The 26,435-nt window shown below is 39.1% G+C and overlaps 1 protein-coding gene and 1 long non-coding RNA gene across 2 annotated transcripts in view; both read right to left on the reverse strand.

Annotated features, from left to right (window-relative positions):
- The window catches only part of LOC121647512, a 26,963-nt gene extending 22,137 nt beyond the window's left edge, over window positions 1-4,826 (reverse strand). The window contains exon 1 of the long non-coding RNA XR_006011855.1: window positions 2,848-4,826. This is a non-coding gene — a long non-coding RNA (uncharacterized LOC121647512). The remainder of the gene's footprint in view (window positions 1-2,847) is intronic.
- Window positions 4,827-6,058: 1,232 nt separating this feature from the next.
- The window catches only part of smpd3 (sphingomyelin phosphodiesterase 3), a 43,228-nt gene continuing 22,851 nt past the window's right edge, over window positions 6,059-26,435 (reverse strand). The window contains exons 4-9 of the mRNA XM_041997020.1: window positions 23,510-23,585; window positions 19,163-19,324; window positions 16,571-16,660; window positions 12,649-12,712; window positions 10,922-11,090; window positions 6,059-8,811 (exon numbers count right to left, since the gene is read on the reverse strand). Coding sequence (XP_041852954.1) covers window positions 8,710-8,811; window positions 10,922-11,090; window positions 12,649-12,712; window positions 16,571-16,660; window positions 19,163-19,324; window positions 23,510-23,585 — 663 coding nt within the window. The 3' untranslated portion in view covers window positions 6,059-8,709. The remainder of the gene's footprint in view (window positions 8,812-10,921; window positions 11,091-12,648; window positions 12,713-16,570; window positions 16,661-19,162; window positions 19,325-23,509; window positions 23,586-26,435) is intronic.

The raw sequence follows: 26,435 nt of genomic DNA on the forward strand, positions 1-26,435 counted from the left end.
CTGTTTGTTTTTATTGTCTGTCCTATAGCACTTTGGTCAAAAGCACTGACCTTGTTCTTAAATGTGCTATAGGAATAATTTTGACTTGACTTTACTAGAATTAATGTCTTTCCTCTTAGGCCTTTACTTGTTTTTAATCCGGTTCTCCAGAGTCCTCTGCTGGAATGTGGAAAGCTTTGGTTTGTGCACATCTGATATAGAATTGTGCAGTGAGAAAGGTTTGAATTGTCAAAGGGCAAAATTTGGTACCATTTTATAATTGACAAGACAATAGAGTACTAAAGATAACGGTGATGCAAATGAAGGCGTTTTTCTTCCCATGATTTTTATCTATTTATTTTTTATGTATTTGGTCCCAAATGACTGTGCATATGGTGAATTTATATTGAGGTGAAGCAATTTTTATTCCCACCTTAAATTATGACATTCGATAAATGTGACTGAAACAAACTTGATAATCTCATATAAGATATATAGGCATTTATCACATTTAGCCAGTTTCAGCAAGTAATTATAATATTGACTGGAGCCATTAGTAGTTGTTGTGATCAGACTGCTACTGATGTTATTTAGTTCTAAAAGTCTTTAAAGAATCAATGTCCTTATTAACTTTAGGATTTATAAATATACAAAGTGTAATGCACGGTTATCAGCCTTTATCAAATCAGTTGCAGACTTTATTAACTTGGACTTTGCTATTTCTTAGATTATACAAAAATAAAGACAAAAAGGGAACTGAGTGTCCCGTCTTGTGTTGTTGTTATAATTTGACTTGCAGTCCTGCCTTCGTCACAGGCTAAATGTAGGCCACAGTTTCTTATCATGGAAACTTACTGTAAGGATTCTAAAGATAAAGATGACAAGTAGATAGTCAACAATACATATCTACTTCTTCCTAGGCTGATTGCTTAATTGATTTCTTCCATTTGATATAAAACATATTTTGCATACATCTTCAAAATGTTTTAACAAGCTTAATTATATTAAAGGGGTCCTGCTGTAAAGCTGAAATAAAAATAACAGAATTTCACTTGGGCTTTGTTTCTGTCCACCTTTGTAATAGATTTATTTTGTATTTATTTTCTCTTCCAGCTCATTCAATACCTGGTTGACTAAAATGTCACCGTCCCTCTGGTTATAGTTCAGTGCTGAAGCTTTGCAAGAACTTTAGTTTTACACCTTTAAATCAAAAATATGCAAAGACAACAATGCAAAAGGCAATATTTATGACATTGAGGATATCCATCTCTTGAAATTACAATGTCTGACATTAGTCCTTCCGTTTATCTCTCCACACTTGCTAATGAAATGTTCAGCAGTGCTCAGGTTTCATGTAAAAAGTGAAGGTAAAATAAATAAATAACATTAGTTTAGGCTGTACTTCCACCCAAAAACCATATTTTCTTTACTTACAGAGCAGATCTGCAGGTACACTGCAGCACTTTTCTGTCACATACATGAGTTTTAACAAATACTCTGGAATTTGATCAAATTTATTTAGCTTACTGTAAACACACAACTGATATTGTGTTTTGCTAAATAAAAAAACACGAAGAACAGAAGCAAACCTCAGTGATAAGAAGAATATATTAGTCATCAGAATAAAAAGTCAAAAAAGACAGATGTGACTATGCAGCCAGATGGCTTGTGGACTCATACTGTGTGTATAAAAAAAATAATATACATAACAAAACAGCTGTTATGTTTCTGGCTTTGACTCAAACATACTACAGGCAAACATTCGGATACACCCAGTCTCACACCTGTACTTCAGGTCCACATTTCTAAAACATTGTTCATTTTATTAGATTCTACTGAAAACGTATAAATCCATGAGCTGCCCAAATGAACACATGTGCAGTCATGTTGGTTAAGTGACCAAGAAACAGGCAGAGTTAAAAAACAGCTGTAAACATCGTTCACCCTGCAGACCATAGAAATCAAACAGCATCTGTAAACCTAAACTGTTTCTGTAGAGGATGTTTTATTCAGAGAAATAAGCATCCAAGACTGTTTTACAGAAAATCTCTGAGACAAATATATAGCAGGAATTGATGAGAGAATGGCCTCAACCCAGGACGCTGGAGATTTCTGCCAACATGTTGCCAGTGGTGGGTCAGGACTGGATTACCAAACATGGCACGTTCATTGAGGCCTGTTAATACTATAACAGCTACAGAAAACATGGAGCTTTTGAAAGCTATTTGAATACATCAGTGCCACTGAGGCATTGTTTTAATGCTGCTGAATTTAGAGCCTGGTTTAGGTCAAAACAAAAGATTTCCCAGATCTCATTTGGTCTTGTTGATGGAGTGTGCAACATATATAATGTCACTGAAAAGTGTGTCTATCTTATGGAGCTTAATGGTTGTGGAGCCATTACTGAATAACAAGTATATGGTAAAGAGAAAGAATATCAAAGCTATTAAAGGGTTAAAGCAAGAATATGCGCTAAAAAAACAAAAAACAAAACAAAACAATATCACATTACCCTTCAAAGAAATTTAAAGGTGAATTCATAATCATTACCAAAGTTTACTCAAGTTCACTCACCTAGCCCACTAACAAACTGGTTTTCATCTGTTTAACTTAAAATTGAGAAATCACACATTTTTGGTAGCCAAATGTTCTGGTTTCTTAAACAGCACCATCTGAGAAAAAACTGTTTGGAAAGATGGTGTCAATCTAAAAAAAAAACAAAAAAAAAAACAACAAAAAACACTTGGTTGGAGGTTGAAGAAACAATCTTACTATCAGTGTTTATCACAAGTGATGGTCACACATCTTTCTCACCAAAAGATGTGCTCTTTTAATTATAGATACTGGATGATACTCTGTTTGTCAGACACAAACCTTCACATTAGTTTTTACCATAGACGTGCCCCTTTTTGACACAAATGCAGCCGCTCTATAGCTGCGTCTTGCCAATAGTCGTGCAAGTATGTGACTCATGTTGGAGTTCAGTCATGACACTGTTTTTCACTCTCATTTTCTTTTTATTTTAGCTTCCGTCGCTCATCTACTTGGTTAATACATCTTCCATACAACTATGTTGTGACCGTTAGGTTACCAGTTCAGAAAATCCTACATGTTCAAAGGTGACCCTTTAGGAAAACCCTGTGGATTTAAAACAGATGAAATGAGCTGCAGCAACTGTGGTAACTTTTTCTTGAGCTGCCATTGCTGACAGTTGTAGGGCACTGGTTGGTCTGAGCCACTGTGCCTTGTCCTCAAACAAAACTGTGATGTGATAGAGAGCTGAGCTGAGAGGCAAAGCTTTGATTTACTGGTCTCGTACCAACCCTTGTCAATGGTCAGAAACATGTGATCGCTGATACAAATGGGCGAAATGAGCCTTTTTCGCAAGGTGGCCGTACTCAGTCAGAGATCAGGTAAAGAGCACAAACATCCAGAGGGAGTTTGGTGTAGAACCGCTGCTCCTCCGTATTGATAGGAGGGGTTTTAGGCACCGGATTAGGATTCCTTCTGGTCACCTCCCCTTGGATGTTTTTCAGGCACATCCTACTGGACCGATATGCTGGATAAGACCCAGAACTCACTGGAGAGATTTTATCTCCCTTCTGGCCTGGGAACACCTTAGAATTCCCCAGGAGTAGCTAGAGAATGTCACTGGGGACAGGGGCGCCTGAAAGTGTTCTAAAGTCCAAATTTTTCTGATGGAAAAGCAGCGAAAGATAAAAAAACAAAAACAAACTTATCTGAAGAAAATCTATCAACAAGAGTTTTCCAAATAAATGACATTACTGTGATCTTTTAAACGCAGTTTTATCATTTTGAGTCATTGCTGTTCACACCCCTGCTCCTGTTTGTCACCATGGTCTATGTGGCTCCGTTACAGACTGGGAGACAACACAACAGATTTATTTAGCGTAAATAATCTGTAAATTGCAGACTTATTACAGAGTAGGCATGAATTTACCTTTACATTACCTGATGTCCAAATAGAGGTAAATACTGTAACATAAACACACACACAGGTAAAAGAAGCATACCTCAGAAGGCGTGTTTGAACCGAAGCATGTGGTGAGAATGTGACTGTTGCACTGTTTGATGTCAGTTAAAATCAAATCATGCCTTTTCCCATAAAAAAATCTCAACAAGTAACAAGTGCTCTCCGCATTTAGACCTGCTACAAGGCAACATTTGTGATTTTAAGATTAATAATTTCAATATGACTTATTTAAGGATTCTGAGAACTTTTACTCTTTGTTGTTCAGTTCTTAGATAGCAGCTCCTAAAATGAGGTGAATTTAAATACAGATTAGCTATTTTCAACTGTTTATAAGAAACCAAATTAATAAAACATTTTTCTTTTTAAAAATGTTTTTGGGAAATAGAAAATATAGAAATGGAATTTGTCATTTTTCATGAATCAACAGATTTTTATGTGGTCCCTGAAGAAGTTGTTTTTTGTGAAATATGTGCAAGATCTGATTTCTACGGAAGCCGAGAGCAACTGGGCTCACATGTTTTTCTAACATAATTTTCTCGTGATAACAGGATAATTTATCTCGTTATCTTGAGAGAACAAACTTTGTGTTCTTGAGATAAGAGATTATTCAAATGTGGAGTTGTGAGGGGTTCTAGAGCTGCTCCTGGCCCATCACAGAACCAACACAGAGACAAACATGCATGTCTTTGGACTGTGGGAGGAAGCCGGGAGAGAATTCACATGCATACATGGGGAGAACATACAAGCTCCACACAGATTCCCCAGAGAAACCTACTTTTTGTTAACATCCATCCATCCATCCATTTTCTGCCGCTTATCCGGAGTCGGGTTGCGGAGGCAGCTGCCTAAGCAGGGAAACCCAGACTTCCCTCTCCCTGGCCAGATTCACCAGCTCATCCGGAGGGATCCCAAGGCATTTTCAGGCCAGCCGAGAGATGTAGTCCGTCCAGCATGTCCTAGGTCTTCCCTGGGACCTCCTTCCGGTGGGACGTGCCCAGAACACCTCACCAGGGAGGCGTCCAGGAGGCATCCTAACCAGATGTCCGACCCACCTCATCTGGCTCCTCTCGATGTGGAGGAGCTCTACTCTAAGCCCCTCCCGGATTACCAAGCTTCTCACCCTATCTCTAAGGGAGAGCCCGGCCACCCTGCGGAGAAAACTCATTTCGGCTGCTTGTACTCGCAATCTTGTTCTTTCGGTCACTACCCACAGCTCATGACCATAGGTGAGGGTAGGAACGTAGATCGACCGGTAAATCGAGAGCTTTGCCTTTTGGCTCAGCTCCTTCTTCACCACAACAGACCGATGCAGAGTCCGCATCACTGCAGACGCCGCACCGATCCGCCTGTCGATTTCCCGCTCCATCCTTCCCTCACTCGTGAACAAGATCCCGAGATACGTGAACTTCTTCACTTGGGGCTGAACCCTATTGCAGACCCGGAGAGAGCACTCCAACCTTTTCCGGCTGAGGACCATGGTCTCGGACTTGGAGGTGCTGATTCTCATCCCAGCTGCTTCACACTCTGCTGCAAATCGCTCCAGTGAGAGCTGAAGATCACGCCCAATGAAGCCAACAGAACTACATCATCCGCAAAGAGCAGAGACCCAATCCTGAGGCCACCAAATCGGATCCCCGCAACACTTCGGCTGCACCTAGAAATTCTGTCCATAAAGGTTATGAACAGAATCGGTGACAAAGGGCAGCCTTGGCGGAGTCCAACCTGCACTGGAAACGATTCTAAATTACTGCCGGCAATGCAGACCAAGCTCTGACACCGGTCGTGCAGGGACCGGACAGCTCGTACAAGTGGGTCCGGCACTCCATACACCCGGAGTACCTCCCACAGGAGTCCCCGGGGGACACAGTTGAATGCCTTCTCCAAGTCCACAAAGCACATGTAGATTGGTGGGGCAAAATCCCATGCCCCCTCAAAGACCCTGAAGAGGGTGTAGAGCTGGTCCACTGTTCCACGACCGGGACGAAAACCACCTCTCCTCCTCAATCCGAGGTTCGACTATCTGACGGACCCTCCTCTCAAGCACCTCTGAAGGAGCTCTGCAGGGCTGTAGCTACGTTTACATGAACAAATATTTCATCTATCCGACTGAAATCAATCTGATCAGAGATTCCTGCTGACATGTTTACATGGGTGCCAGATAAAGTGATCCCGTCATTTGTATTTACATGATGGACAGATTTAATACGATCATAATGCTTGACATGTGCAGTGCCTGCTAGTTGGGAAAAAGTTTTTTTTTTACATTTTTTTTAACCTTTTGAATGCCAAAATCCACAATAATCCTTAATTCGTTCAATTTCTATTAAGAACGTATCCACCAAAGTCCTGTGTTCTGCTGCCACCATTGTTCAAGTCTTCCCGGATACTCATTACGTCACATAACCCCCACGTGGTTCAAGCATGTGCAGAGGCAACATCCACCACAAAACTATCGGATTGAGTGTAGACATGGTTAATTTTTCCTGCTGATCCGATCGTGAAAAGGTTTTAACCGCCTCTCCTAATTGGATTGGAATCATGTTTACATGAGGCATTTTCATTCTGACTGGATGTTCGACCGGATTAAAAGTGCTACGTATAAATGTAGCAGGTGTTCGCGGGGGAACAGAGCTGTTCTGTGCTGGGATGCCTCAGTACAGCAACAGACGTCTGATGTCAGATCGAGTAACATCTATCACTGATCAATACGTCCGATTTTACTTCTATCAAGTCTGACAAAGGCTGAAATTGTGACTGTTTAACCAATCACTCATTCACACAGTTGCACATGTACAAGATGATGTAGTCCTTCCCATCAGGTGTCATGGGGTTTGTTTTGATCATTGAAATCAGGTGTCACACACTTACTTTTGAGCACAGCTTAATCATCTCGTTATCTCAAGAAAACAAACTAAAGCATCCTGTTAGCATGAGAAAATGTTCCTCTTTATCTCGAGATAACGATTAAAAAAAGATATTAGCTGATAACAACCACTCTTGGCTTCCATAGATTTCAACTCTAGTTCTTACTCTGAATTTTTTGCAGATTTTTCTTTCCATCTTTTCACAACAGTCTGTAAAAGTTTGTTTTGATCCCAGTATGAACACACCTTAAACTGTGTTGTTTGCTAGTTTGACACTTCATCATCCATTTGTGTGCTAGGTTTGGATTTTTTGTGTATTTTTGCGTGGGCTGTGTCAGTCTTTGCAACAGTTTTGAACTACATAATGTATGTGTTTGTTAACGTGTTATAGTGCACAGCCTAAAGGTGTTCAAATGTTACAGAGATTTGAGGTTTTGCAGGTGTGTCAGTGTTTCACAACTCGCTGTGCTCAAACAAAAGAAAGATGAAAGAAAAAAGAAAAAAAAGGGCTTCAAACTGTTTCTGCACATCAGCGATGGCTTTTTAACCACAGCTATAGCTGTTTGTTGCTGACTAAAAAATAAATAGAAAAAAAACAAAAACAAAAACTAAATTAACTCTCTCACAGATGGCCAAGTCACTTGATGATGATGACCTCAGATATGGCCACCAGTTACATCCCCTGAAAGCCCTCTGCACAAGAAGCGTTTAGCTGTGTAAAACCTTGTGTATTTGTGCACAACTTTGTGTGTCATCAGCAGGGTGGTGTGCACATGCAGAGTGTGTACTCCAGGGCAAAATACTTCTTGAGGCATCCAATCTCAAGTCAGCATATATCAAGCCACCGTATTAACGCTGTAAACGGAAACCATTTCCCCTCATGCATCTGCAAAGCTTCATCAAAAAAGGGATTTCTAATTTGTTTTTATCAGTCATGGCTAAAAAAAACATGCTATAAGCACCACATTGCATCAAACAAACAACTTTTTTCCTCTGGTTTCACGTCCCTTCATACAACACATCTTTTTAGAAACATACTATTTAGTATTAAACAGGCATTTAAACTTCCTATAATATAAAAAGTGTTGTGGCAACAATAGAAATTGTATTTCATTTTTCTGCTTTTAGAAAGACTTGTTTTGTTGTTTTTTTTTGTTTGTTTTTTAGAAAAGAAAAGACACTTGTTGAGGTTCCTGGGACTGATGTTGGGGCAGTAAGGTGAATGATTGACAGCAGAACTGACCAATAGCTTTTCAGGAAGAAGTACAACACAAGGACACACACGGTCAGTGTAAAGGCCAGTTAGTAGCTGTATGCTTCACTTCAAATATATGTTTTCCTTTTATACACTAAAACAACGAGCATCCAATTGTCCCTGAAGGTAGAGTCATTAAAAAATAAAATAATCCTTACACTACGGCTAAAACAAATCCGATAAAAGGAGTGTGTGTATTAGCTACATGAAACACTTCACTGTAAATAAAACCCTCAGGATTCAGTTCAGCAGGGTGTTGGAGGAGAGGCCAGGTGATATTCAGCAGTCTAAACGTCTCCCGTGGTTGTTGCAGTATTTAGTGTGTTTGTGTACGTGTGGGTGATTTACCCAGGAAGATGAATATCTACTGGCTTCCTAATCTGAATTCCTCCACTTATCTTCCCTCTCCAGAGTCTTCCTTTCTCGCATCTCTCCTCTGCTTCCTCTCATCTTCCTTCTTCTATCTTCTAAGTGCACCTCTGCTGATTCATCCATCTACTTGCCGTCTCCTTCAATCTTCAGTCGTGCTGCCCCATAAACTAAACTGAGAACCTCCCCTCTTGGTTGTTAGTCATTTCTCCATGGCAGTATTTAGAATAAAAGCTCAGGTGGTCAATCTAAGGCTCCTCTTCCCCGGTGGAAACAGCCAGTCGCATGGCCACAGACAAGTGATCCGTGAGGCCGGCCAGCTGGGTAACGAAGCTGTACTCCTCGATTTCCTGTAAAACAAAGAAAGACAAAGACTACCTTTTATTCTGGAGAACTTCAGATTACATGATGGTTTCCAAAGTGGGTGGGAACAGGCTGAGTTCTTTGATCAGATATGTGGGGAAATAACTGAAAGCTGTATCATGAGCCACAAACAACTGCTTTGTTCACTGTTGCTCGCAGCGCCAACGACTTTAAAAACATGTTACAATTAGTTTCTAAATGATCAATAATGTTTTGAAAAAGTTATTTTGGAAAATTTTGGACAATGCCATGTTAGTTTGATGAATAAAAGATGGTTTGAACAAACATAAAAGTTGTGAAAGATGTGAAGATACAAGATAAGCAGATATAATAATGAAGCTGAAAACAGCTGTTAACTTTTCACTGTGTTCTCTTGGGGGAGTCGGTGGTCTGTTCACCTTTTATAGTGTTTGTTGTTTTTTTGCTTGTAGTATTTCTCTTGTTCTTCAATCTTTTTGTTGTCTCTTCACCCAAACCTATTAAGACAGATTCTCTATCCTGGTTTGGCTCTGTTGAGACTTTCTTAAAAGGGATATTTTTAATTTGATAATGATGGTGCATGAGTTCTAAAAAGGGAGAAACGCAGATGTCCGACACTCTGGCTCATCCTGGGCTGATCCCAAGGTATTCTAGGTTAGAAGGGAAAATGTGATCCCTCTTGCAAGTTCTGGGTCTGCTTGGAGTCTTCTTTCAGTAAATCAGATGCCTGAATCACACTCCCGCTGGATGCACGCTCTCCTGACCTTATCCCTACGTCTGAATCCAGCAACACTCTGAAGGAAATTAATTTCACCCATTTGTATCTTATTATTATTTATTTCTACTCGTTTATAGCTTATTTAACATTTTACAAACAATTTTATTTAATTTTAGGTAGTGCTGTGGCACTTGGTAGAGTGTTTTTTTTAGAATGGCTGTGGCATGATTTTGCTGACAAATAAAAAGCAAGCCGTCGAACTAAATGATTAAAATAATAACTACTCTGTAGAACTGCCAACTCCACCCTCTGTTACATGAGAAACCTTTTTGCACTTGACTTGTTTTTTGTGCACTTGACTTAATAAAGGCATCATCATATTTATCAGAAGGGCCTTCCCCAAGCTGCCGAGTTAAATGTCACTGCATTGGTTTTTCTGAAGGGAGTTAAGCCTAAACAAACATAAAAACCTCTGAGCAAAAGAATGCAGATAGTGTATCTTTTGGTCATGTGGGCACTTTCCAACAAATACTCATCAATAAAACAGTCCACTGGATTTGTTTTATACTTTCTATATTCTGCCACAAGGTGGTGCTAAATTGCTGCAGTTTGAGAGGAATAAATAAGAGCCAGGCAGAAGAAAAGGAGAGATGCCCATGCAAATCATGTGATTTGGTTTTCTAATCCCTTGCATTGACTTCTGATACATCATTGTTCTTATTCCTTTTCTCGCAAATTGTGTGGCTGTAAATGAGAAACTGTTCACACATCCAAATCAAAAGAGACATGTTGATGAGAGATACACTTTAGATGAAAGGCTGTGCTCTTTGTAGAGAACAGGGAGTCATTTTGGTGCTGAGTTCTGCTGGTACTGTTGTGCCTGAAATGGATGCAGTATTTATTGTGCATCGGGGTTGTAGATTTCATTATCTGTGGTATTGATGTTGTAGAAATCAACTTATGAGTTTGAGCTGCTGCACTTCTGTTCAGATACAAAAGTAACCATGCATCTGCAAATCTGTAAACAGAATTTTAGCTTTTGTGTAAATCTGCTGTAACTTTAGTCATGCAGCTCGACTGAGATTGAATCAATGCTTTTAAAAACCCTTCTTGCACTTCACTATTAAACTTATTTTTCTTTGTAGCTAAAGTTATTAGTTGTTTTTGTTTGTCAGCATGATTACTGAAAAAGTTTTGGTCTGAAAACTTTATCAGATGTGCTGCAGGATAAATGCTTGATGATGATTCTGGTAGAATCTGCGTATCAGCCTGTCAGAGCTTCTGAACAACCATGAAGCATAGAAATGAGGAGGCTTTGGATAAGTGAAATAAAAATAAATGTCACCAAAAAGAACATATCTGCACATTGCCAGCTTTGTCTGCAATCTTCTGAATCGTACCAGTTTCCAGTCCTGCTGCAGGCCCTCATCACTGTGGAGGATGTAGTCAATCCGGCGTCCGTTGCCTTTCAGTGGGATCTTCCTCCCCTTCTGACTGCTGGCAGGACACTGGTTCTTACTGGGAGGAAACACCAGGTACTCCTTCCTTCCCTCCTCATTCTCCATCAATCTAGAAGAGACATTTGCTAAAGTTTAGATACAGATACACTGGAGGATACAAAGTGGTGCACAGAGACAGCTCCAGCTGGCTGTGTGCCTTTCACCAGCATCATTTTCAAGTTGGAAGAACTTAGTGACAAACACAATCCTTTTACAGTAACTTCTGCCAGAGTGCATCTACTGCAGGCTGGATTACCAACTGTGTAACCAAAGCAATCCTCTAAAACCCTCCAGTGCATGCAAAGACATTCTGACATTTTTCACATATTTTGGATTATCACTAAAATTGTCTTGGGTTGCATGTGTCATCACTGTTGACCAGGTTCACATAAGTCAGTAGTGTCCCTTATATTATCATGGTTCATGATGCTATTAATGGATAGGATATTAACAAAGCCGGTGGTATGGACTGCATTACTGCAGCACATTTAAAATATGCCATCCATAGACTCAGGCCGCTGTTTACTGGATTTCTGGTTATTGTCTGTAATGTTGATGCCTGTGCTGAAGGACAAGGCTCTATAGTATAGACAAATATCAGCCTATTGCATTAGCCAGTATCTTGTCTAATGTACTGGAGAGAATACTCTTGACTAAATTAGAAATGTATATTCTTACTACTGACAATCAGTTTGGCTTTAAAAGAAAACATGGTACTGACCAGTGTATGTGTGCACTTAAGGAAATTGTATTTAGATGCGCAAGCCTTAACTCATCAGTATTTCTATGCTTTATTGAAGCGTCTGAGGCATTTGATTGAATCTACCATAAAAAATTACATTTTAAATTACTAGATAGAGGTGTTCCTACATTTCCGGTGAGTTTTAGCTTTTCGGTATGCCCATCAAACATTCTGGGTCAAATGGAAGAATGTTGTATGTTCTCCATTCTCTGTTAGGAATGGAGTTCGTCAAGGATTAATCTTATCCCCTATTTTATTTAATGTTTATATGTAGGAATTATCCTATCAGTTAAATAGGGAAAATGCTGTTGTCCGTCATCTTATGTATGCAGACGACCTGGTCCTGCTCAGTCCATATAGTGCTGGTCTACAGAAAATGTTGAAGGTGTGCTCTCAGTATGGCATGATTATGATATAAACTATAATGTTAAGAAAAGCCAAATAATGATAGTTAGAAGCACTGGGGAAAATACTGTGGTCAAACTACAGGATAATGAGTATGCAGATGCTCAATGTAGCCTACAATGACGCAATGAGGTTGCAACTTTGTGTCCCTAGGTGGCATAATGCCAATCAGTTGTTTGTGACCACAAGAGAGCCAGCTATTGAGGTGCTCTTAAGGCAGCTAATGTTTAGTTTAATGCATCGAGTGGATAATTCAGACAACCACATAACAGAAGCCCTAGTTAGCCCTATGTTCACTTCTAAACTGAGACAACACTGGTGTAACAGTTTGTATGTCATCTAATGTGCACTAATCTTTTTCGGTATTTCTTCTTTTATTTATTCTGTATGTTGTGTGTATATTGTAGGTTTGTGTTGTATGAACCTGTGTCTGCAAATAGTTTTACAATTTACAATTATAACTTAAAAAATTGTGACTTACTTTTGTAAACTTTCAGGTGAGCTGACATCGTCGTCATAAAGGCCACTGGGATCCAGCAGAGTACCTATCCAAAAACACATTAAAGTTGTTGATTGTTGTCATTGTTGAAAACACAGTAAAATAAACTCTTTGATTCTTTGCTATTCTTATTTGTCTTTTTCCAATGTGCCTACTGAGAGAGGATAAGATTCGGTGCCACATGAATGAGTGTCTAGAACAAACAATCTTTTCATCCTGCTTGCTGTGTGTTTAGTTGGACATTTGCCAATCCTGCATACGGGATCTCTTCTCTGTTACTCTGAAAATTTTCTCACTTTCCCCCCCTCTTGTGTAAAGAGTTTTGCTAAACCTTCCAGCTGAGCTGATCACTTTCATATTCATCTGCACACATATCTGTCTGTTTACATGTTTGAGTTTGTAGATAAATTATGGTTTTTGTGCATCTCCATCTTATTTTCTGAAGCAGAAACATTATCAGGAAAGCCACTTTTTAAAGCAGCATCATCATGAGCTATTCATATTCAACAACTTGGATTATATCCATGTACATATGAAGATATTCCAAGTGTTGTATCAACAGATGAAACCTGTTGCAGCAAACACTCTGCCCCTCAGAGCACCAGCTGTTTCTTGACTTTTAGCATGTTGAGTTGTCTTTTAATCTCTGGCTCAGTCCACTATTTCTTTGTGTTCCTGTTGTGTGGATAAAATGCAGCCATGGTGATGGTGTCACCATGGAGAAAGTCAGCTTCAAACACATTAATAAACCAGCTGGTTTTGATGAATGTACTTGTGATTAGTTCAGTAGGCAAACATAAAGGGATTTCCATCAGTGATGTAGTCAGAGTAATGCCAAAACAAAGGTGGTTAATCTTTACGATTGCTTTCTAAAATTAGGGTTTAAGTCATTTGATAAGCAATTTAGGTACAATCATGTCAAATACAGAAAGTAAATTGTCCTTCACTTCTAAGCTTTTATGTATCAGGATGTAATTAAAGAATAATCTGTCCCTTACCAGGTCTTATATGGTTACAAGTTCAGGTCATTATTCATTTAACAAAAACTAAGCTTAAATGCAAAAACTAAGTACACATTTTCCTTTTTTGACTAAAATTATGAAGGTAAAAAACAGCCAAGTATTGCAAATCCAATGCACTTTAATAACTAAACATCATCAGTATGAGCACCTCAATAAAAGCAGAAGCTGAGGCACACATTCAGCTCTGTGTTTACACAATGCCAAGGAGGAAACACATCAGCAATGGTTTTAGAGAAGCAACTGTTGCTGCCTATCGATCTGGCAACTTCCAAATACAGGATACTTCCAAAGTATCAGGAGTCCATTGGACTTCATGAAAGCTGTACATAGACAAATGTTGCAAGCCTCAACATCGTAAAGAACAACAGATCACCAGATCTAACAGATGGTTTTTTCTATTTATTTATTACCGCCGCCAAGGCGGAGGTTATGTTTTCGGAAGCATATGTTTGTCTGTCTGTCTGTTAGCAACGTAACTCAAAGAGTAATGGACAGATTTTAATAAGATATTAAAGAAAAATCTCCAAAATGGAATGATAAACAAGTGTTTATATTTTAGGGGGTGATCCGGATCACTGTCTGGATCCAGCAGTTTTTCAAAGGATTCTTTACTATTGGGGCATGGGGATAATTTTGCCATCAAAGCTTCTAACTTAACAGATAATGTCCAGAATCTTTGGAATAAATAAATAAATAAATAATTACAAGATGGCACCATGGTAGACGGTATAATCCGACATTGTTTGACTTGGATCATGTTAATATTCTGGCTCTGGTGATAGAAATATAGAGGGTACTGGGTGGGCTGTCGGGTCTTTTGGGGATTCTCTCAGTGACCCTGTGGCTTGGTGGAGGTCTGTGCTCTAAATGCTTCTAGTTTATTATGCCCTGACATGAAAAAAATCTTAGAATTCAGAAAACATATTTTCTATTTCACATCACTTGAGGTTCAGGTGTACAGGAATTTAGGGCAGAGCTTTTTTTTTGTTCAAATCAAGAGTCCACAGTTAAATTAGGTTGTATCTTCAAATCTCATCTTATAGAGAACTACATAAATTTCCAAGCTGACATGTTTAAAACCACCCAGTGGTTTTACTTTGATTCATTTCACTGGTACCTTGTGAATGAATTACCAGCTGAGCACTGGTATTTGTCAGTTGAGCAGTGATGTGTAGAGTCTGAGGGGCTGTCAGCAACAGAAACGTTGTTGTGACAGTGTGAAATTGGTGGGTGGGTTATGTGTCACTGTTTTGAAGAGCTGTCAAACAGCTGCTGCTGCACCACAACATCTGTATGACATTTGATGCTCAGATGTCTGAGGTTCTTCAACCTTTATTCTAATCTCCAGAAGTCATAATGAACAAGCTCTTGATTTCAGAACAATACCAATAATTAAAATAAGAAGTGAGAAACAAACAGCTGAATGAAGCTGAAATCTTGGCCAATAACACATTTCAGGCCACATAAAGAAACACTGAAACATTTTCCCTCTTTTTATTTGTAGCTACATAACAGCAAACCATTTCCGCTGCCTCTTTATTGATCCAGTGTACAGTTTATAATCCTCCCCTCACTATGGTGACCAGCTTCTTTCTTCCAGTAGAGCTATTCACAGCCTGGCATCAGCGGATGCTGTTCAGAGCACATACCCTCAGACCACAATCTGTTATCATACAGCAGCGAAACATAACAGCAAGTGAGAGATGAGCACTCATGGATCCTTTTGACAATGAAACTGCAAGGCCGTAGGCTGGATAATGTGGTTAAAAAGCTCCATATGAAGTGAACATCTCTCTGAAGTCACTCCAGTCAATTCATGAGTGCTGGGAGCTCTTATGAGAAGTGGGAGTCTAATGTGCAGACAGCATTTTTCACAAGTCTAAAAGCAGGTTTTCAGACTACAGAAATAAAGATGGTGAGCTGTAAGGTGGGAACGCTGGTCTGCAAAAAAAGGTGGGTAACATGACCTCAGCTTCCATGGACACCACCTGCGAGCTGCACAAAATAAATGTTCCTTCACATCAACTCTAACCGCACTTCCTAAAATACACGAGAAGCCACAATTGCAGCGCTCCATGGGTTTCAGCTTGTTCACTTGAGCATGAACTCAAATGCATCATGAAAAGAAAGTGGAAATATTTTAAAAACTTTCATTTTCACAGCTTCAACCATCCATGGATTTTATTTTAGCCCTAATTCCCATCTGATTTCAGTGCAGCACAAAGGCCTTTATATGAAATCTCCGAACAGATTGTCTGTAGAGCATCTGAAAGCAGATGAAGACTCCTGCATTTTTTTCTTTTTTGGCTCACCATTGCATTCACTTAGGCCTAATCTGCTTTGGATAATCTTTATAAAATGGAATAATCTTCCTTCTCATTCCTTCATTGATTCCTTGACCCATTCCTGTTTTCTAGCTTCCCAACTAATAACGGCTACACGGGAAGAGCAGATCTGTTCTTCCAGTACAGTTCTTTTCAGTACTGTGAAAAATATTCCCATCCAAGCAAATAAGCTCTTTTTAAAAATGAGCCCTTTCATTCTGTCCTGCCCACACTCTCCCTGAAATACCGCTGGCCTAAATAACGTTTCACATTCAGACCAAAACCCTCCAGTCCTTACGTCACTAATGCCTGTGTATCAGCCCAATGTGCTGGCTGTATTTTAATTCACACAGTGGGAGCATCCTTATTTAGTCTGACAGAGCCAGATTATAGTGTCCTCCACTTTGCAGTCACTGTATGGATCTGAGTGTGTTTACTGTAGCAACACCTGTGCTTCAGAGTGCTTGTGGTGTTTATGAATATTTTACTACAGTGTGTGTGATGTCTGGCAAACTTGTGTGCTAGATTGTGTGGATTTCTTTGTGTGTGTGTTCTTACCCAGAGCCCATGGTTTGTCCTCCCCTGGCCCCAGGCGACATGGGTCCTTGTATTGAGTAAAAAGTGCATGCTGCTGCTCCAGCTTGTCCTCTGGAAAAATACCAGCAAGTACACACACACCCACACACACACACAAAGTGCAGAGTTATACACTGTTTCAGTATTACTCCTGTAATGTAGCAGAACATTAACAGCACCAAAATAACACATAGAATCCAAAATCTCACTGAGAATTTAAAAAAAATGGAAAGAAAACCCCACACAGCATGACAGTTTTTACTCGATGTTTAGTCGCGGTAGCCAGCTATGTTATGTTAAATTACATAATTAGATCTACTAAAATGCATCCTAATAATCCAGTGCATGTCATGATCTGTGGGTTTTTGATTTAAGGTTTTGTAGTCCTGTCATGTTTAGTTCTGTTTTCCTGTTTTTATTTTGTTGAGTTTTCCCCTTGTGTATTCAGTTTTGCTTTCTGCTTCCTGTTCTTAGCTCACCTGGTTTTAATTGTTAACTCACTCCACCTGCATCTCGTTTGTGTTTCAGTTATATACCCCTTGGGTTCAGTCAGTGTTGGTCAGATCCTTGTCGTGTGTTCCCTGAGGTTTTTTGGTTCATTAATTGTTAAAACTTGTTCGTGCACCAGTCTGCCTCCTACCTGCCTACCTCCTTCTATTGGGACCTCACCTCCGCCGCACTGTGATAGTGCATCAGATAACCACTACGACACACGCTTTTTAATTTAATTTAAAGCTGACATTGATGGCTACTTTATGCAAAAACATGTTAATATGAGGGAAAACACTTGACTTGAGAAGTTTTTGTAAGAATTACTGACATCTAGTTGTAAAGATGGACATAGCAATGACTCCAAGCATCAAGCACAGTTGTAAATGGACGGTGGCTGTCAGTGGCCTAAATTCTTCTAGACACAAACATGTTTCATCTGCAAGTGGATCCAGTGGCCTCAGGTGCAGCGATGACTGCACTACAGGTAACAATACTGCTCAAAACTATCAAGGGAACACACATCTTGGATCTTGATGAGTGAAATATTCCAGTTGAAAATCTTTATTCTTGACATGCTGATGTGTTAGGTTGTGAACCCAGCCTCTATTTGTGGATGTGGGGCCCTCATACCACCATCATGGAGTCTGTTTCTGACAGTTTGAGCAGAAACATGTACAGTAGCTGGAGGTAATTTTGTAGGGCTCTGGCAGTGAGCCTTCTGTTCCTTCTTGCACAAAGGAGCAGATAGCAGCCTTGCTGCTGGGCTGCTGTCCTTCTACTGAAAACCTTTTTGCTACTGCTCGCGTTCATGTGCCATCCTGGATAAGCTGCACTACCTGAGCATTCTGTGTTGCAGACACCGCATCATGTTACCTCTGGTGGTGAGGGCACTGGCAAAATGCAAACGGGACATCAGCCAGAAAGGATGAGGACAGGGAAAGGTCAGGATCAGGACAGGATCGTCTTACTAATTGCCTCTCATTTTCACCTGTTGTCTGCTCCATTTGTAGAGCAGCAGGTGAAATTGATTCACAATCAGTTTTACTTCCTAACTGGACAGATTGATGTCGCAGAAGTGTGACTGACTTTGAGTTACATGGTAATGATTATGAGTACTTAGTGTGCCTTTTTACAGTATCTTAAACATATAGCTTCACTCTGGCTGGTGTTGTTGCTTGTGGAGAGTAGACAAACACATAGAGAAGTCTGTCTTTGTGAAAGATACAATGTGATGTCAAACATTGTCTCAGTAATATAATTTAACCTAATATGCATGTAAAATAACCTCAAGAAATAAAAAATGATTAAGAATCTTACTCATTCTGCTTTTGCCTATAAACCTTAAAAAAAAAAAAAAACGATCAAGAGACTTTTTGGCTGGATATAATATTGTTTTTTTATTTATTAGACTCGGTTAGATAACCAACTTTTGCAGCATATTAAGTGATGCCAGGATACCTAACAGCCTCTAAGTTAGTTTCCGTGTCCTCCTTTTTTTCTTAGTTTTCAAATGAACCCTTTCACGAATAAGAAACTAAACTTCTTGGTGCAAAAACAATTTTTAAAAACGTGTTTTATAGGACAAAAACAGCCATTATAACAGACTAATTTAACAGAGTAATTTAGATTTCTCGGCTTGATTTGACTGAGAGAGTCGTCAGTAAAGAAGCAGGTGTGAGATTTTGTTGCACATTTCCACATAGTCCAAACATGAACAATAAATAGATATAACAGTAACTTGACAGTTTTTCATTAGATTGTTTCTGGCTGTAAAGAACTCGGCATTGATCATATTTAAAGAAATTATATTATTTAGTTACTGTGATATTAAGGTCAAAACTATAAACTAACACATTATTCTTGTGGAAAAAAGGGGTCAGCTGTTTCTACAATGTAGTTTACCTTCAAGGTTTTATTATTAATGAGAAGTACATCAATATCTTATGAGTTTCCACAGTAGGAAAGCTGGCACTCTGCACCTACCATCTGTCTGCACTGAGTTCGGCATCATGTTGGCGGGTAGATGATTATAAATGACAGGTGGGTTTGGATGATATTGATTTAGCCTTGTAGACCACATACCTGAAGAACAGTTGTCAAAATTGAGGTCTCCCAGGATGACATCGAAGGCTACCAGGTCTTCCAGCACCTTCTCACCTTCAGGTGGTTGGGATGAGGATTGGCGAAACTCGGCCCCCCACTGGAGCAAGAGGTCCAGCTGCTCACAGCGGACTGACGCGTCGCCTGGACAGAAACACGAAAACAAAATTCTTTATCTAATTATCTGGTTTGTCAGTTTACTTGTAATGTTACTAATATTAGTGACATAATATTGAATCCCTTTTGGTGCTGCATTGCTTTGGCAGCGCTTGCATTTGTCCGCTGCTGCCAGTAAATCTGATGAAGTGCTGTTAGTTATGCAGGGAAGGGGGGTGAGCAGAGAGGCGGCAGGTAAGAGCATGCGAGGGAACAGATGAATAGTGGAGAGTGTGAGAAACAAAGAGGTGTCAAGATATTGGAGGGCGAGTAGGTGGTTTTGGCTTTGATTACTCTCGGCTGCAGCTCGAGTACATGTGATTTTGTGTGTGTCTCTGTGTGTGTTTTTACTGATTTCTTTTTAAAAAAAAGGATGAAACTGAGGGATGTGGGGGCGTGTTTGCTGTACATTTGCCTGTGTATGTGTGAAAGAGAAAAGTTTAGTGTGAGCAGAAATTTGTATTTAGAACTGAATATTAGAATTTGTGCACTTGTAAGGAAACATAATTATATTTTAATCAAATACCAAACCTATATAAAGTTAATTTATAAAGTTATATAAGGCTTCAAATCCAGATGTTTCCTCCTTTGGAGGAGGCCTCTTGTCGTTGCTCACAGCTTCTGAAATCTTCACTTCTTTTTACAGTTTTTAAAATTTTTTTATTGACTTTACACAGAAATCAGAAATTTTATTTATGGGTTAGAACAGTGTTTTTATCAATCCTGGTCCTAAGGGACCCCCCCTTGCTTTGCATGTTTTACAGGTTTCTGTACTGACACACATGATTGAAAAGAATGGCTCATTAGCAGGCTTGCCAAGAACTTACTGATGTATGTCACTACCTCACCGTCAATCCTACTTATTACCTGTGCAATAACCTGTGCAATACTAAACTATGTGCAATACGAATTCATTTGAAGCAATATTACCACCTGTCAAATACTCTACTTACACCTTATTTAGTCCTACCTGCACCTTGTATTTTATTATATTTTATTATATCATATTTTATTATATTTTTACTATATTGTTTACTTATTTCTCCTGTATTTTTGCAAACTCTTTTTACCGTGTACTATTAATGCATGCTACTAGTACTTTTTGATTATTTTTTGTCTAGAAAATAATTAAGTACCAATTTTAAATCTATAACTAAAATATTTAAGATGTTTTGCATAAACTAATGGATAATGGATTGAATAATATGAACTGGACGCCTGGGATTTGTCATATGAGAGTGAACATGTTCTCTAACACCTTTAAAAAGTAATAAAGTGATCAGGGTGCATAAAGAAACTAAGTGTTTCACACACAAACTTGTATTCTTTCAGCATATATACAATATGTTGCACATTATGTTGTAGCACATCTTTCTTGGCAAAACATCTTCTACCACAGTGAAGCCTGTTTATTTAGCTTTTGCCACATTTGTTAGGGAACTGCATCTGTGGGATGAAAGCAGAATTGAGTATTTGGGTTGTACCCATGAGTAACTTGCCAAATCTTCTCTAACCATTCCAAATAGATGATTCTGCTAGTGATTCCTCTTTGGTGTCGTATATATACTTTTTTATTTTAATGATTAAAGTCTGTAGAAAAAAGACATACTGGCAATTTAAAAATTTATTAATACAAGAAATGGAGACCTCAGGAGCATGTGGAAGGCCCATACACAGCCACAAAAGCCTGGCACCTCCTCCTCATGCTTACTAGCTTAGTTACACACCGCTGAAGGATGACCTCCCATTCTTTATCCAGCATTTGTCAAAAGTCAGCCATGGTGGCTGTGTTGGTCACTGGCATGAACAGCACACCCAAGCTGATCCTACAAGTATTCAGTGCTGTTGAAGTCGGGGCTGCTGGTAGGCCATCCCGTCCTCTTCTGGAGTTAGTATCCGACTCCGCTTGGTGGAGCTTAGCTTCATCTTGGAGGACAGAGTTCAGTCCCAGACAGTGATTGCCACTGTCTTCAGAATCTCATCTTGACATCCCTCTGCAGTGATATCTCCTCCAATGATGGAAAACCTTTCTTTTCCAGTGAGGTAGATGCTGCCCCATACCATCACACTGCCTCCACTAAAAGCTGTTACACTATCAGTGCAGCAAACAGCATACTATTCGCTGACCACAGGAGCAGGCCCCATGCTCACAGGTGCAGCTAATCAGGCACCTGATTGTCATCACCTGCATACAAGAAGCTCAAAGCAAGAACCAGCAGCAGAGTAAACAGTTTGATATTGGCAGAGAAGATTTGGTAAGTTCTTCATGGATGCAACCCACACACTCAACTCTGCTGCTAATCCCACCGGTGTGACAAACGGGAAATTAACATGCTTACTAATGGTTTAAGATTTATTACCAAGAAGAATTGTTACAACAAAGAAATTATCCATCAAACAAGAATGTTCTTACTTTTAATGCTTAGTTTAGATGTTGTTTCCTCCGACAGCAGAATGGGTATAAATACACTGAGGTTGATATGGTATATGATGCGAATTTCAACTCTTTTTTATCTGTTTTATTTGTCCTTTATTAACTCAGGAAGGTCCTTTTGAAAGAGAGTCCTGGTCAATATCACAGCATAAGACACATAATAACTATTGTTTCTTATAAATGATAAGGTTGAAAAACACAGAACCACACTGATTAAAACTTCCTCCAGTTTAATCTATGTAACATAGCAGCACATCCCATCACCCAGCCTGAACACCAGGAACATTTAAAAGATCTTTTATGATTGATCTAGTGTCGTATTTGCTGGTGGAACATGATAGCAGGCTGGAAATGTCAGTAAGTAGTTAGATAAACACTATCTTTTCACCAAAAAGCAACATGTGGATATTCTTCTCTACTCTGGAGACGCCCATCATAAAGATTCTTCCAAGCTGGAATTTTAAGTGCATCACTCAAGTTATATTTTTGGGTGAAGGTGCACACAAATAGATAATACTCCTTTAATCCAAGAAAGAAAGAAATTAACACTGTATATTTTTCTGGCCCTAAAAGGAAAAAACAACAGTAATCTACAGCAGCAACATTAGTAAAATGTCTTGCATTGCAGAATCATCTGCATTCACTTTTTGTTTGCTCATGAGGTAATCAGCTGATGGCAATTATGTCTAAGTTGTCAATAACTTGCCCAGTAATTAACAACCTAATACATCTCAGACTATTTTAAGTGGGAGTTATTGGATATTTAAAAGCATCAATTCTGAATAAAATGAAAATGAGATAGTTTCCGATGCCACAGACTTGAGTCTGGAAGCATCCTTCATGTGATAGATTTTGTACGCATCATTATAGTGTACAAACATTTAAACAAGAAACTTATTCAGTGGCAGTAGTAATGGTTTACTCTTTTATGAGAGCTCAAGCAAAGAAAAACTTTCATTTCAGTATCTTGTGTCATCAACAGGAATCCCACTTGTTGGATCGCTCTGGGCCCAACAAACAAAAACTGTAGCTTGACAGTTTTTAGTCCATTTTTTTAGTAACGAACAGGTGAACAATAAGATAAGTTCTTGACTCACCAGTACTAAAAGTGAACAGTGACTCAAAAGGTGAGGCAAGTGATGCATTATTAGGTTCAGTTTATGTTTTGCTATACTGGCAATTTCTCTGCATCTTGAATCTTGAACTCAACCCATAAAGTTGTTTCATAGACAACTCCAAGTACTCTTAAAATAATCAGGTCTCTCCTCCCTCTTTTCCTCTCCCTGTTCTCCTTTGCTTACCCTCACATCCCAGTGCCCTCACCTCCAAGGGCTTTATCTTTGATGTATCTTTAGAAACAGCCCTGGCACTGCTATATTTAGACCTGCAAAAAGCGTAGGAGAAGACCAGAATAGCAGGCAATAAGGGGGATGTGTCTGTGGTAAAAAATGAGGGTGGCATCAACCGGAGGCTTTAAATAGGGCTGTGACGCCTTAAACAGCTTGAGGCAGTCACTATGGGAACAGCGGAAGGAGGTACGCTCAGGTTTTGATCCGTTCATTTATGTACGTATCTGGATGCAGATGAGCACACAAATAGGAACAGTCACACATAAAACTGAGATGTTTTCCCCCTCAGAACAAAATAACCCTGGCAGGTGAAGAGTAGTTTCACAGAAACCTTACAAATACTTCCATTTGTGAAGATTTTACACAGACAGAAACAACACAGGACTGTACCTTCTATGGCATGGAGGTGTGTGCACGCGAGGTATCCCACAACTCTTTGCTCCTGATGAGAGGTGCCCACGTGAACCTGCAGGGACCAGAGATGAACATGAAGTCATGCTGCTCTGTTCAAAGGAGCATCATGGAAGCCAGTTTAATGAGTGTGTTTGCATCATGCCAAGTAACAACATGAAATCATTCCAGACGAGCTGAAACCTTGTTGATCCTGTGGAAAAAGTCATCTTTACAACAGTAATTTAATCTATGTATTATGGAAGGAGTGTAAAAAAAATGGAAAAAAATCAATACAAGTAGTCATTACCAATAATTGTGTATAGATTGTAACACAAATGGGAGAACATGCTCACACTGACATAAATGATGGCCTAATTTCATCATAGGATCTTTGCTTCAAAAGGAATATTTTTACATACGTTTGAGTGTCTGATTTTATGGTCAATAAAAGAACAGAAAGAGTACAACCCTGTCCCTTTGTTTGGGGTAACAATAGATCTCAAAGCGTCTCATTGGGTTCACTGCAGTGGATTCTCCCGGTTCATCCCAGCTCAGTCTGGCCTAATCTCCTTCACCTCCACCCAACTTCAAGTTCAGATCATGCTGCATTTGCTGTCCCTCTAAAGTATGAAATAAAACTCTTAATTTTTGACTCTGGTAAATATGTGCAACGTCATCAACCAGAGGACAGAAACAACACCCGTGTTGGTTTGTTTGGCAAACAAGAGACAGACAGGACAGTTATCTTTATCAATTGGCTAAAGAGATGGATAGAAATTATTCAGAGTTGCAAGCAGCTCACACTCCTTATTTAATTCTCATCAGACAGAATAAGGTGTTTGTGTAGCTGACAGAAAATCTTCAGAAGACTGGATTTTTGAGGATATTTGCATTCTCTTGTGCAGCCCATCCAGAACATAAGAAAAATTCAAAATCACATCTGAATTTAAATCTCTCATAATGTTCACATTTCAGTATCTACATATTTACGATTTGTATGGAAATGGACTCGGCCAGTTTGTTTGCAGTCCTCGCCCTCTGCACTGATTGCGCTCTAATAGCTGATCTAATTGCCGGCGGCTGCAGCTGAAACATTAGCAGGTATTTTGCTGCAGCTGACTGATGTTACTAAAAAAAGACAGAACGAAGCAAGCATAGCTAGAGGCACTGTCCTCTATGAGCCATGTAGTCTCAACTCCAGTATACACTTGTGCTTAGTTTCAGACAGCATAAGCATCTGTGGTAACGAAGTTGTGATTAATTCCTTAATTATTTCCTCTTATATGGCCAAGCTCGCCATTTTTTTTAACTACATTGTGTCATGATCTGTGGGTTTTGATTTAAAGTTTTGTAGTCCTGTCATGCTTAGTTCTGGTTTCCTGTTTTATTTTGTAGGTTCATTCCTCTTGTGTATTGTGTTCTGTTCTGCTTCCTTTTCATTAGCTCACCTGGTTTGATTTTCTCATTCACTTTAATTGTACCTTCTTAGACCCTCAGTGTATTTATACCCCTTGGTTTTCAGTTTCATTGTCATGTTTCCCTGTTGTGTGGTCCCTGAGGTTTTTTTTTGGTTCATTCTTTAAAACTTGTTCATTCACCAGTCTGCCTCCTACCTGCCCACCTTCTCTGTCCTGCTGTTGGGTTCTCACCTCCACTGCACTGTGACTGATTGACTTATTCAGTCCAGACTAAGTAATACTAACTCTTTACAAAGCAAGGGTTAAGCCTCTGAAAGCAAGATCTGGTAAATCTTAAGATGATAGTTTATATTTGTCTGTCACCAGCCAAAACTTATTCTATAATATCAAAGATCATTCTGCAGATAGAAACTTAAGCAATACAACTTAACTTTCCGACCTTTAAAACTCATGACGAAATGAGAAAATGGCAGAGCAAGCGATAAGACAAAAGTCAACATTGGCCTGACTTTTACTGGCTGGAAGAACTCAGAGAAGGGACTTTATGCAAGACAGATGCTGAATTAGCCTTCGTTAAGAGTGAAAATTTGTCAAAGTTCAGTATTGTCGCTTTAAATTTGACTTTTCAGCTCAGCTATGAAATGGTTTTGACATTTAAGCGACGGAACTGTTTTGCCAGCATGGAACCCTGATGGATTACATAAGTCTAAATGATCTGCTGTTTCTGGCAAACTGCAACAAACTGAAGTAATCTAAAATAATAAAAATACAGCAATCCTTGTTCATGTGATTCCACACACCAGAAAACTCCTAGTTTAAGCTTCACTCACTGTGAGCCTTGAAAATACTCCTATAGTAGAAATTCTGTAAATAGTAATATTTACTAACGGTATGTTTACATTTCACTTTGTACATGTTGGTTTGCTGACATTAACATTTGGTGCAAAGCACCACTTTGCTTAATTACAGCCTTACAAAGCTGTTTTAAACAGCCAGCAGCCTTCTGGGTCTCTTATACTGTACATATTATCTTAACATAAGAAAATAAGCAGTAAAGAAGCCCTTGTCTTGCACAAAAATAGTGCTGATCAGTATTTGATCAGCACCCACTCCCCCTAACAACAGCACTCCTGACATTGTATGCAGCATTATGAATGGTCTGCCATGGTCCCAGGGGCAAGAAATATTTTTGTCAGCAATAATAATAATAATAAAAAAATAAATAAATAAACACAAAAGATGTTTTTCTTTCTTTCTTTCTTTCTTACTAATACTACAGCTATATTTTCCATTTTTGTGAGGTTCTTAAACAGAACTAAACTAAATGATTGGAATGAATGGAAAAAATACAATGGGATTCAAGTGTCATTTGAAAGATTTAGAAGCTTGACTGAAGTGATTCAATCAGTGTGAACAAAACATGCTACTCAGGATATTATTTTTTTAACACCTCCACATACACTTTATAAATTTTTAATACCTCTTTCCGACCTCAATTCACCACT

The sequence above is a fragment of the Melanotaenia boesemani genome, chromosome 10 (assembly GCF_017639745.1).
Source record: "Melanotaenia boesemani isolate fMelBoe1 chromosome 10, fMelBoe1.pri, whole genome shotgun sequence".
Taxonomy (NCBI): domain Eukaryota; kingdom Metazoa; phylum Chordata; class Actinopteri; order Atheriniformes; family Melanotaeniidae; genus Melanotaenia; species Melanotaenia boesemani.